Source organism: Argiope bruennichi, chromosome 8 (assembly GCF_947563725.1).
Source record: "Argiope bruennichi chromosome 8, qqArgBrue1.1, whole genome shotgun sequence".
In the NCBI taxonomy this organism is placed as follows: domain Eukaryota; kingdom Metazoa; phylum Arthropoda; class Arachnida; order Araneae; family Araneidae; genus Argiope; species Argiope bruennichi.
Window position 1 is genome coordinate 91,409,314 of NC_079158.1, and position 13,654 is coordinate 91,422,967.

The window sequence follows — 13,654 nt, forward strand, 5'->3', positions numbered from 1 at the left end:
GTTCTGTGAGATTCTTGGTAACTAATTATTATGTATTTGTGAAATACTGAATGATGTGGGACTTCCATTTCAACGTATACTTCACATACATTGAAATGGAAGAAAATATGAAATTTCTGGATATACCTTATAAATCATAAGCGCATCTTAGACGATATGACATTCCATCTTTCTAAATAATGACAGTAAACGCTGAATCTAAAAGTCGTGAATTATTGGTTCAATAATATTTCAACAAGAATCCTTTCGCAAATGTGTGCACTTTAGAGAAGTCTAATTAGATTTAGTTAAAGGTGGTATCAAAAGTCTTTTAACTTTAGACACCAAACATGTTACCAAGAACATGGTACCCTAAACATAAATGACATTACATTCATGTGAAATATTTCTTCTTACTATCCAGTGTTCATACAACTTAGTAGGTTTACAGTAGTACATTTATGCCCCATTTTGCAGAAACATCAGGAAATCCTAACAGATGTTGGAGGTTATCTACTAAAATCAGAATACTAATACAGTTTTGGAACATATCCTTTCTGTGATTAAAATGTCATCTTAGATTTTTACAAATAAAAAGTATTTTCAAATAGTGAAATAATGCATATAAATTAAAGATATGTATTCAGATACGATGAATAAATCTTCATTTCCAAATTTTAAACTTAATACCCTAAAAAAAACCAAAATTGTCTCTTTCAAATTCGCTTCTTAAGCTACATTTAGCAGTCCATTTCTAATCATTGTATGCATAACTTAATTATCTTATACACATGTATACAATGTCGAAATTTCTATTATCGCTTTTAGGTTCTGCTTCATAAATAGCAATTTACTCTTCTGCATATCCAATAAAAAAACTGTATGTAAATAACTCAATAAGATGCAAAAAAGAAAAAAATGGAATCGATTTTAAGATCTAAAAGCATACCATAAAACTCTGCAGTTAAAGATAATCACCCTGCATTTTTCGGATTATAAAAATTTAATGCCATATCTTAGTACCCCAAAGTTAGTCGTATTATGTTCGTTGGTTTTATGATAGGATCTTATTATTATAAGCCGAAAGAAACTTCAAATATTATACGGTGATTAAGATATGTATATATAGGGAGATAAAGAGATGGATTCTTTTTTTGAAAGTGCTATAATAATGAATATAGAACTGATATTTTACCAACTTAAATGAAATGGTATTAACGTAGTAGAGAAAATAGAATTTCCGAAGAAACGACTTTTGGTCTTCAAATTGCTTCTGTAAATAACATATATTATTATTGTAGACGATTTATATTTTTCTACTTCTAAATTTTTTACCAAATCATTTATTTTCCAAATTTTCGAAATTGCTTTTCTATTAAAAAATTCTTTGTACTCGGAATATTCTCATGATATAATAAAATGTTCCTTGACAAATTAAGTTATTCATGAAATGTGTATTCAATTATATAACTGATTATGTTTTTATTTTTTGTTCCATTTCTTTTATCCAATTATAATAAACTGGGATATTGCTTTTAATAAAAAAAAAGAAATGTCCGCATTCAACATTTATAAATACACTATATATATGCAAGTAGGAATAAGTAAATTGAATTCCCATGAAAAATATAAATCCACAACATTCAAATAAGTTTGACAAAAAGACATCATTGATTCTTTTGAAAAGAGCATTCACAATGTCATTTTTTCTCTAATTCAAAGATATTTACCGAAAGCCACTTGAAAAATAAAATTGGTTTTCTTGTGAATTTAAAATGCTACTTTTTTTTCTCAAGGGTTAATACATTATTCTGCCAAAAAATGATTAAATAAATTCACTAAAAATGTCTTATCAATCCTCAAATTTGGATATTTTATTTGACAAGAATATTTTTAAATACATCGGATCTTTCATCTGATTGAATTGAATATTATAAATTTAAAAGTACGCTAATAAAGAATTTTTGCTTCAAACGATTTTAAATTCCTTTTAAGTTTGAATTAGATATTCTCATTATTTATTTTAAAAAATAACAAAATTAAAATAACATTACATTTTTAACTTACATTTTTTCGATAACGCAGTTAATTCATCTTCCTTTTATTGTTACAAAGGTGGAAATTTGGAATGCTCAAATCTTGACCACTTGTTTAGGATGATGTTGAATCAAATTTATTTCCTAAAATATACGCAATGTCAATATTGGATAGTTTGACATTCAGCCAAAAAATGATGTTAAATAGTGTCGGAATCATATCCTTATTGTTCTTTTCGGGCCGATATTAGTCTAAAACCCGCAATTCTCATATGTTATACAAAATCCAGTAAAACACCACATACAGTTTCTTTTAAAATTAAGTGAATAATCATTAAACTTAGAGCTTTCGCGTTATCTTCATTAAATCTATTATTAAGAATAATGTTTCCTTTTCTCTTTATTTTACGCACATATTTTCAAATATTCGATTTCATTTATTCTTTCTTTAATCATATTTTTTTTCTGTTTACTTATTGTAAAATCTTTTGTTGTTTTTGCAAAAAAAATAATCTTGATGATACAGTAACTGTTACAAAAAGCATAAAATGCATCCAAAAACTGGCCTCAAAGATTTTTCTTCTGTTTAATTCTTTTTTAGAAAAGAATAAGAAAGAAAATTAATATAAAAAAAGAGTCGTCTCTTGCAAACTTAGATGAAATGAAGAAAAGTAAAGTAGAAAATATTCAACTCTTTTTTTTTTCTTCTTTTTATAGAAATTATATCATTGGATTCTATATTTTTTTTAACATTCGTGTTTCAAAAATAATAACACCAGTAATTTTCAGAAAATAATTCTTGTAACTTTTTTTCATTAAAAAAAATACAAATATAATTTTCCCACAAACTAATTCTTTTTTGAATTTTAATTTACTTTTTTAAATATAGAATTTTCCTATCATGATTTTTTCTTATTATTTGATGTATTTTAAGGTATTAAAATGTAAGAAATTTATTTTCCCATAAAATCATGTATCGTGAAGTTTAATAAAATAAATTTGCTAAAATTAATTATAAAAATAACACTCCGTATTATAAGTGTAATTGCCTAATCTAACTGTCAATAGAAAAGAAATAAAAATTATTGTTAGTCAATTTAATAATTTTTTAACATCATAACCTTTTAGAATCTTCATTTCCAGTATACTTTTAATATCCAGGATTTCTAGACATTAGCATAAATATTAGCTCTGAGATGAAACAAATATTTATTTAGAATTAAGTGGGATTAAATATAATTATATAACAAAGCAAACAAAATTCTTCGGATTAATTTAAGTTAACATCTTTCATAATTGAAAATGCATATACAATTATTAATTTAGAAATCTCTACAGACATTTCCCGCTCATTTTTGCCTAAGATAACACAAGTTGTTAAACAATAATTATTTTAGAATGAATTTAATGAATTCTGAAAGATTCAATTCAGTTGAAAATTCAATAAAAAAAAAAAACTTCGTCTAATTAAACAAGGAAATAGAGTTAATTTGCTATAAAATTTTTCATTGCTTTTATAGTTAATATACACTTTATAAATTTTATTTCTCATCACTTTTGTTATGTTATTTAACTTAAAAATATGTTGCTACCCTCTATTTTCTTAAATAATCTAAAATGTTATAATCTGCTACAAAATTAAAAGAAAAAAATAAAGTTCTTATCTTATAAATACATCATAATTAAATGATTTTTTTCATTTAGCAATGCCTCAAATCTTATGTTGATAAATTTTACATCAGCAAATAATTCATTTTCTTGAATTTTAATTTCCTCGATGGAGAAAGAATTAATTTTTTACAATTTATATTATCAACTACTGCAACGAATAGAAATATTCAGAAAGCATTTCGAATGTTGTCTATATTTACAAAAAGAAAATTTTAAATTTCTTATGAAAACGTAGTGTAGGACTTTACTTCTCATAATCTATATAAAGTTTGTATTTTTTTCATCTGATATTATTTTAACATATATATATATTTAAATTTATGCGTCCTTTTCCCATTAATATCAATAAGCTTAAAATATTTCTTAAGACTATACACAAATTTTGATTGAAAAACATTGTCCCATGCATGCTTTTTAAATACAATAAGCAAACTTACACGTGTTTAAAATGTAGCTCATTCTTTAAATACCCATTTATAAAAGCCTTGTTATGCGAGAATTTTATTTGTAGAAATGACCAACGTAATATAAACAAATGTATGCATGTATAACATATGGGAATAACTGTATGTTGAACAAAATAACTGGACGGATTTCAATCAAAATGTGCACATATATTATTTAGAACAAGAGGAAGAATGATGCTGAATTTTCAAGTCTAGGTACAAAAACTGAAAAGTATTCTATTAATTAGAAATGTATCGAAATTTCGTATTTATCCATTTTGAACTACTCTACCATTTAGATTTTTTTCCTTTATTTTAAATCAGATATTTGACAATGATTTATGACAAATTTTATGTAATTATTCGCGATGCGTTTCTAGTTTCAATAGTGATTTCATGATATTTAATATCAAGTATAGGAAAATTACTTAAACGCAAACAAACAAACAAAAAAAAATCAGAGCTCTTGTGAGCGCCTAAATAATTTTTTCAATGAAAGCATTTGTTCTTGGCTATGTCAAAACCATGTCAGGCCATGTCAAAACATCGCAGTATAAGGTATTAGAAAACCAATGAAAACATCGTTTGAAACAATTGCAAGAACATTTTTAATGATACCAAATTCATTTTTGCACAATTTGTTCTTCAATTTTTACTAACTTTTCAAACTATGACAAATAACTGAATAGTTGCAAAGGTTTTTGAAATAAAGACAAGGAGTTTTTTTTTATTCCGGTTACATTTTGGAATAATTTATCAGCATTTCTTATTAGTTATAAAAGAATACTAAATTGATTTAAGAAGATCCAAATAATTACTGTTGCTAAAATATCCTGTCACATTTTCTTATATATTCTACGAAATAATAATTGAGGAATATTGTATTTGTGATAAGGGAAGAACTTTGAGTCGTGAAAAGCTTGAAATAGTTGCCTAATTATATCTAAAAGAAAACCAAGTCTGCCACTCCAATACAAACTAATACAAAGAAAGTCGATACTTCGTGAAAAAATATTTTTTTTTTATTTTTGAAGAACAATATGGCATGTAAATAGCCTTTTCTTTTTCAGAAATCATTAGCAAAATATTTTAAATCAATATTTTTAGACAATAGGATTAAAAATTCATATCAGAATCAACTACTGATTATATTTTATTTTCAGGTTTTATTCATGAAATATTAATTTTTTAATTAATTTCCTCTAACTGTTCAGAAAATTTCTTATACGTCAGAATTTGTAAACAAAATTCACAATAATAATATGAAAAATATTAATAAACTTATATATAAAATTAATTATATGTGCTTAAATTGCAAAACGAAGTTATACTCTAATTTTAATTAAAAATTCTCCAAACGATAAAAAGAATTTTTTATATTATACTATTTAATGAAAAAGTAGTTTTCCTATAGTAAATATTAGTCAAAATAAGTATTTAAAATCGAAAACAAGGTGGATATATCAGTTAATTGTAGATGAATTTACTTTTATTCCTATTACTTTTATTCATATGATGCACGAAATATTATTATCATTATATGCAGTGTAATTCTATTTAAAAATTCATAATAAAAATATTAGATGATGATTCTTTTTATTATAATTGCGAAATCATTGGATCGTTTTATCCAGCTGAGTTTCCTTTTACCTTGTTTAATTTTCACATAATTTTATAATAATTATTCAAAGGCTGTCTTTTGGGACAAAATGTTTCACCAGTAATATTAATTAAATTTGAAATTAGTTATATCTCTTAAGAATAATTTGATGATCATAATTGCCCTCATAAAATAATTTTAAATAATGAATTATACCAACCATTAAATCCAATTTAATTTAATAGCTTTGCACTTGTTCTGTTTATTACGTACATAAACCTTTCTAATACAGCCAAAATTCTTGAAATCACTGTACTTTCAACAGTTTAAATGTCTAAGCATCTATTTCAAATTCCACGTCGTCTTTTTGATGTATTATAATTTCACTTGCTGATTCTTACTATAAATTGTGAATAAACAAAGACATTCTTACCCAGATCTAAACAATAAAAATCATGTAATTAAATATTTGGTAGAACAGTAATAATAGTTTTAAATTCCATTGTGAAAATGAAATTTGCTGCTAAAAATTACACAAAAAAATATTTTTTAAAAATTTTTCCAACATTTAGAAAATATCTTTAGGACAACTACAATAGTATGATGAAAAGATAATTTTACAAATTTTAAAATTATGTAAAAAATTAATTTTAAGAAATAGAAATTTTGAAAGTTTTCGAAAAGCAAAATTCGAAAATCAAGAGAAACGCTTCAAAAATAATCGCTTTGAGACAACCATTTTCACATTTCAAAGCATATCTGGGCCAAATTTCAATTCTATTCCTTATTTTAAATACCCCGAATTAGAAAATTCCTCTTATAAAAACATTTCAGTGTTTCAAAGATGTAGATCTTAAAACGGAGACATTGAAACAATGAATAATTACAAACTTTTCAGAGGAGTTTTTCAAATTTTATATGATTGTTGTCTATTTCATATTAATTAAGTTTGAATTGAGATTCATCACTTTCAATTTGAAGATTGAAATTAGACCATACTGAATAATTTCACGTTCTTCAGACTAATTCTTTCAGATTTTGTATTGTTAAAGGTTATTTTGTATTGTATTGATCTGTATCAAATTTAATTCTTGTAAAGATTTAGAAAAAAATTTAAAGAAAAAAATATTCAACGTAAAACCAGGAGCAACGTAAAATATCAATATAATATTTTACATAATCTAGAAAGTTCAATTATGTAATTGAACTGAATTTTTCTAATCTTTTTATCTGAAAAATCTAACATTCTCAAAAAATGGTTTCAAGGTTTCATTACTTAAAAAAAGCGTAAAAAATGCCCATTATTTTAAAACGTGAAACAGAGAATTTTTTTAAGGCAATAAAATACTCTGATTTTTTTTCTTGTGAGTTGCCTTACATTGAAAGGAAATTCATTTTTAATCTTGAAAACTTCTTTTTAATCTTTAATACTTCTTTTTTTTCTTGATGAAAACTTCGTTAAATCGAGATCAACTGAAATAGCACTGTTGGCAATTGTTGAAGATTTTGATATAAAATTCAACCTCTAAATGTACCACTATCGAAATGTACCAAAGCTACAAAGTTACCAACAGCGTCAAAATATATTTCATTCCGATAAACGTTCTAAATAACATGAACGTAGAGCAGATGGAACACCAAATTTTATTGTTTTACTGTCCATTACTTTTAAAAACATTTCTTTATAGAACTTCAGTAAAAATTACAACACAAAACTAATTTTTGAATCTTTTCAAAATTTAAAAAAAGAAAAAATGTTGTTAATGGTATAACTTTTTTTCAAAAGATTAGACATATTTTTCAACAATATATTAAATATTTAAAAAAAAATAACCTTTCTGAGAACGCTACGCGTACACGAGAAAGCTTTTCTTTTATCAATGTATTATTGTTACGTTAACAAAAACCCATATTAAAAGATTATATTAAAGCTCATTATCAGCAAAAGCAAGAAGGCATATCTTTACCACTTGTCTATTTGATATGAAATAAATATAAAAAATATTATTTTCTGAAAAAATAAGTTCAAGATAAATTTATTTATGTCCTTTCATATATCGATTTTATAGATTTAATAGTTTTGTATTATTTAATACAGACTTTGTTTATACATATAGAATATTAACTTTAATTGGACCCTAACAGCTAATATTTAATCGTTAGTATAAACTATAAAAATTCAACAGGAGAAGTTGTTTAAATGAAATAAAGAGTTTTATTTTATTCAGTTTGATTTTATGAATGCTTTTATGAACTACAAATTTTAATATTTTACGAATAAGTTTTTATATTCTTTTGTGATTGAGTGAGTTACGGAAATTTAAATATATCTATTTTATAAAAACGCTCGATTTTAGGTAACTTCATTGACCGGGTTCGAAGAAAGTCAATCAGCGCCCTGAATACTACCAATGCTATTTGATACAATCATTGATTGTTGCACTACTGTTGATTGATTTAAACTAATGATTTTAAAGCTTCTTAACTCAGTCAGATTTGATCATAGAATTTTGAAACGTTTTCTTTTCTTTCTTATTTATTTAATCTAATAGGAAGAATATTTTATTGGATATAATTGACAGGAACCAAAAGACTGCTTAAAATTTAAACTTCAAACTTTTTTATAATAGTACAATTATTGACTGTAAAAAATAAAATATCATTATTTAAATTATTTACATTTTTTTAAAAGTAAAACTGAAAACTGAATATTTTGATGAATCAGAGGTATTTTTATAACGTATTACACAACAGTCTTCACTAATGAATGGATATTTTGTCTTATTTATATAAAAATACGAATTCAGAAAAAAAAATGTTTTCAATTTTTATATGAAAGCAGAAGGAATTTTAAAATGAGACCAAACATATTTGGTTTCAGCTTAAGTGTTTTTAGCATTTGTTAGAGTTAATTACTTCTAATTGAAATTGAGCTTCAGAATTCAGAGAAACCGACAAAAAATAGACAAATGCATAGTACAATGAACAGAATGTTGAGAGGTGTCAAATTGTTTGTACTACTATCAGAATTTGAAGCTTAAAAATATTTTGTTGAATAATCCATTCAGATCAAATTGTTTTAGACACGATTACTGCTGGCGTTTTAGTTAGTTACCAAATTCGACAAGTTAACAGTAAACTGATAAATTATTTCAATGATTTTGAACATGATTGGATTGGATTTTAGATTTCTCGAACCTAAGAACCAAATTTGTTACGATGTGTTAGTATCTTAGAAAATATTTAAAATATATTTGCTGATAAATCAAATGAGAGCGAAAATAATTTCAAATGAAGGAAAATAAGATAATAGAGTAAAATTTGAATATAAGAAAACTAAAATTTTCATTTCATGTTATGGCTTTCTTTACTTAGCGAGTGATTGAAATTGACTGACGAAATGGTTACTATTACAAGATGAGAAATTTAAAATCTTGATATTAACGAGGCGTCAGACACTACCATCGTATATATGATCGTAAAATCAAATCAAATTATAAATTAGGATTATCTTCCAAATATATATGGTAAAAAATATTGATAAGGGGACAATTGAGATTAAATTGAACAATTGATTAGAATAAGTATGAGGGGACGATTCTGGAAATGATTGTAATATAGTATCTCACGTCTCAAAAATATAAAAAATGCTGTTACTAAAATAGTTTCACTTCTAGATTAAAATATACTCTTTTTTCGTCATGCTTTGCTACATTTGTAGCTTAAGCCACCTTGAACTTAGTTTATGATTGTTGTAAACTAGCGATTGTTTATAAGAAATGCGATATATGTTTGGGAATAAATACAAAATATATTCACTTTTGATGAGAGTAAAAATTCTTACTAATGCGTTTAAATTGCTATTTATCGTAATTGGAAATAATATTTTATTGAATAATCATTGATGAGTAGAATTTACTAGTCTTACCTTCTTAGGTAAAATAGACGGCAAGACAAGCTACAGTCTAGATTTGTAGAATAGAAACTTAATTTTATATAAAACTAATGTCCAGTCTTAAAAATAATTTGCAAAGCTGAAAGATCATATAGCTTCTCAGTCTTGATCCCAAAGTAGATTGAAATCGACTACAGATACACGCCCTTTAAACTTCAGAATTGTAACAAAATGATTGAAATTCTTTCCAAATGTACATTTTAAGAATCGGGCAGTGTAATTTTATGATTTTTTTAGGTAATTTTAATTTTTTAAAATGAACTTTTTAATTTTTCAAATAAATTTCTTATGATTTTTCAGGGAACCCTGCTATTCAGTTCTTACTTCCTTTATTAGTACATATATTAGTTAATATTACAATCTTTCTTTTTGCTTGACGATATTAATATTTTATTAAGGTTTCACCTTGTTTTTTCAAAAATAGCGTTGAATCGCAATTATGGTAAATGATTTCGGTTCAAATTCTTTCATTATTTTTGATGTGAAAGAAATGGCAATTGAAACGGAGATGAAATCAGAAATTAAGAAGAACGATGCAAACATTTTATTTTGAGCATGATATTTATGCCTTTGTTATAAATATTGTGGATTTTTATTTATTATTCTAATATTCATAATAAAAAAGTGTTGGGAAAAATAAATAGTATATAGAAAATAGCTTTCACTATTATTATTAAAAATTTTATATTTTAAACGGTGAGTATTATGCAAGAGTAAATACAATTGTTTTAAACCAATTACAAAATTTTTTAAATGGTATTTCAATGGAGAATATGGTAATTCAAAGAAATGCCGTAAAAATAATTTGTTAAATGAAATTTTTTTTCCGAATCTGAAAATGTAATTACTTTATTGAAATCTATTTATGAAGAAACGAATACACTTGTTTCATTGTCATGGATAATTGAGTCATTTTTTTTTTTTTTGCAATTATCGCTAAATTGCTTTAACCCTGTAAGCCTTTCATAATACCTTACTGAATAACATCATCTATTTTGGGAAGTTCTTATTTCACTGAATAAAATAAGAATTCATAGAATGCTTGAGATGTTTTTGGATTACGCGTAATTTTTATGTCAACATATAAAATTTGTAAAAGATTTTTTTCCAGCTTATAAGATCAATAAGTGCTTAATAAGTTGCTAAGACTTGAGATTTCAATGAGTAATTAAAATTTTTAGGGTATTTACTTTAGGGATGATTTAACTATTTAGTATATTCAATAAATCCTTCCTATGAATTGTGCATCATCAATATTTTTTTTTTTCTATTTTACAATTGATTTTGTTATTTTAATAGCAAATCTGCTTTTATTATTATTTTGCGTTCAATTATTTGTATAATTAAAAGTACAAAATATGTTATATAGTATATCATTTTTATTTTTGAGAGGTTTTTAAGTATTTTATAATTTTTAATCAATGTTATAATAACAATTATATTTTGAAAATTGAGGATTAGTAATTAAATTATTAAGGCACTTGATAAAAATTTGAATCCATTTTATTAAACAGTCAATTTATAGTAATTCCTCTATAAAACTCATTTGATCAAAAAATAAGTTATTAAATTAAATTTCAATTATTTTAATTGTTTTTCTAATTATTTTAATTTTTGAGTTTAAATTGCGCTATTTATGAAATCATTTAAAAATTACGTTATTTACTTATTTCAGTAATACATAACACATATATGAGATTATTTCATTATATGAATTCTTATATTTTTCTTTTCTTTTATATTTTATCTAGCTAGAAAATAATTGCTGTATGTGGAAAGTATAACAAGCATAATAAATTTGATTTTTCTCAAAATAATTTCAAATAAATTTCCAATTGAAGCAAGCGAAAATTTAACATTCAACAGAGACCTGATTTCGGGATTTTTTTAAAAAAATATCCTCGATCTTCATAATAATTATAAAAAAGAAGAAGAAATGAAAAAAATAAAGAAAATTATACATTAAGTGCATTATTTTTAATTTATGAGCATATAAAATTTCTCAAGATGAAATATTCAGCATCTGATAACAGGCTTACGAAACCATTCAAAGAATTGAGACATTAGATTAAATTAATTTTTTGACAGATTAAATTAATTAATATTTGTAAGAAAAATATTCATATATTTGGATTTTTTTTCATAGTTTGTGAAATTACTATTAATTTGGATTTAAGTTAGAAAAACAAATTTATCATTTTAATTGAAAATAATTTTCAATGTGGATAATATTAAATGAAATGAAATTAATTTAGTATATTAAAAAAATATATTCGCTGAATATACTGGAGGATCTTAGTTTTAATAGATTAGTAAATAATTGTAAGTAGTAAAGCGTTGCAAACTCAAAATTGTATTTTACTTAAGAACAAATATACTACATCAATAATTCTTGTTAGATCTTCATTACCAGAAAATAAAACAAAATCATTATAATTTGTTATCTATAAGCAAAACTCTTCTGAGAGTTTTGTAAAGAATCTCACATACGAAAAGTTTGTTCAGAAGCACGTGGAGCAAACTGAACGTTTTGTCCATGTACTTCCAAAAATAACTGAATTAGAACCTTGACTTACCTCTCAATGTCACCACCATAACGATCAAATGCATCCACATGGCGCAATGCATGTGCATTTCTTTCAGAGAAACTTTGTAAATACTTTGGAAACTTTTTTCGGTTGTTTCACGTTGGAGAATTATGCGACTTCTTCTCGAAGCAGATCTTTCGCATCTGGGAGGAATTTAAAGAGTGCAGTGAGGAAAGTTAGGGCTTCCCCGCCAAGCTACGATCGCCATATGTCGCCAAATCGATGAATTGCCACTTTGCTCCTTTACAACCCATTACCTTCAGTAAAGAGCTAACAGGCCGATCAACAGGTTCGATTTTAACATATATCAGAATTATTTAAAATGTCGTGAAGTCATCCAAAAACAGTAATTGATGGAAAGCGCTTATCCTATTCCATTATTCATCTAAGCAGAAGACTAATGAAACAGATTTTTGTGTTAATACATGGGGATTCCTTAATTTTAATACATATATAATTATATCAAATGAAATAAACAATGAATAAGTTTATGCATACATCATTAATAGCAATATTATACGAAATTTGAATCTAAAGTGAAAAAAATTATAAATAACAGTTTATAAAATTGCAACTATTATTTTTAAATTATGAACATATTTGTACATTAAATTCCTGCTTAAATGAATCAATAAATAAAGTAGAAGCAAACAAAGATGCAAAAATTTTGATTGCTTTTTACTTTCTACAATAGTATTATAAAAAAGAAAAAAAAAATGTCATTATCAGCAAAATTGCCAGCTTAAGACTTTAATGACTCTTGAAGCTATAGACAATGCTGTGTTTGATTTTTTTTTTTTTTTTGTAAATATGCATGTAGGTAAAAAAAATCATTTCCATATCATTATAACATAGAAAAATAAAAATTATGTATGTGATTTCTTCTCACACTTAAATAACCCTACAAATTTGGGATCGATTGCATGAAGTAATGAAGTATTAGCTTGTTTACCGATGCTCCCATATTTAAATTACAAAATTATTTAGAAAACGTAATTCAAAAGCGAATGGACAGAAGAATAATATTTGATATTATTATTGCATATTACAATTATATTCTGGACTTCATAAAAACAGACGTTGATTGCAGTTAGTAAATTATCTGTGTAGTTATTACGCTTAAAGTAATAAATTCAGTATTGAAATAAAGCAGGAAGTATTCATTATAAACTATTGTTAAAAGTCATAAAACTGCTGTAAAAAAGTATCCAGAACGACCCATTTAAAATAATCTAGAATATATATAATATGCAAACAAAAATCAATTATACTTACTATTTCTAAAATCATCTAACAACTGTTGGAAATTAATTTCACTTTAGCATCTGAAAATATATTCAGGTTTTTAATGAGATACGCTGCTTTACTTTGAAAATTTT

The 13,654-nt window shown here is 24.7% G+C and overlaps 1 protein-coding gene across 1 annotated transcript in view; it reads right to left on the minus strand.

Moving 5' to 3' along the window:
- Window positions 1-12,399, minus strand: part of LOC129981897 (cell adhesion molecule Dscam2-like) — a 395,465-nt gene extending 383,066 nt beyond the window's left edge. The window contains exon 1 of the mRNA XM_056092942.1: window positions 12,264-12,399. Coding sequence (XP_055948917.1) covers window positions 12,264-12,321 — 58 coding nt within the window. The 5' untranslated portion in view covers window positions 12,322-12,399. The remainder of the gene's footprint in view (window positions 1-12,263) is intronic.
- Window positions 12,400-13,654: the final 1,255 nt, after the last annotated feature.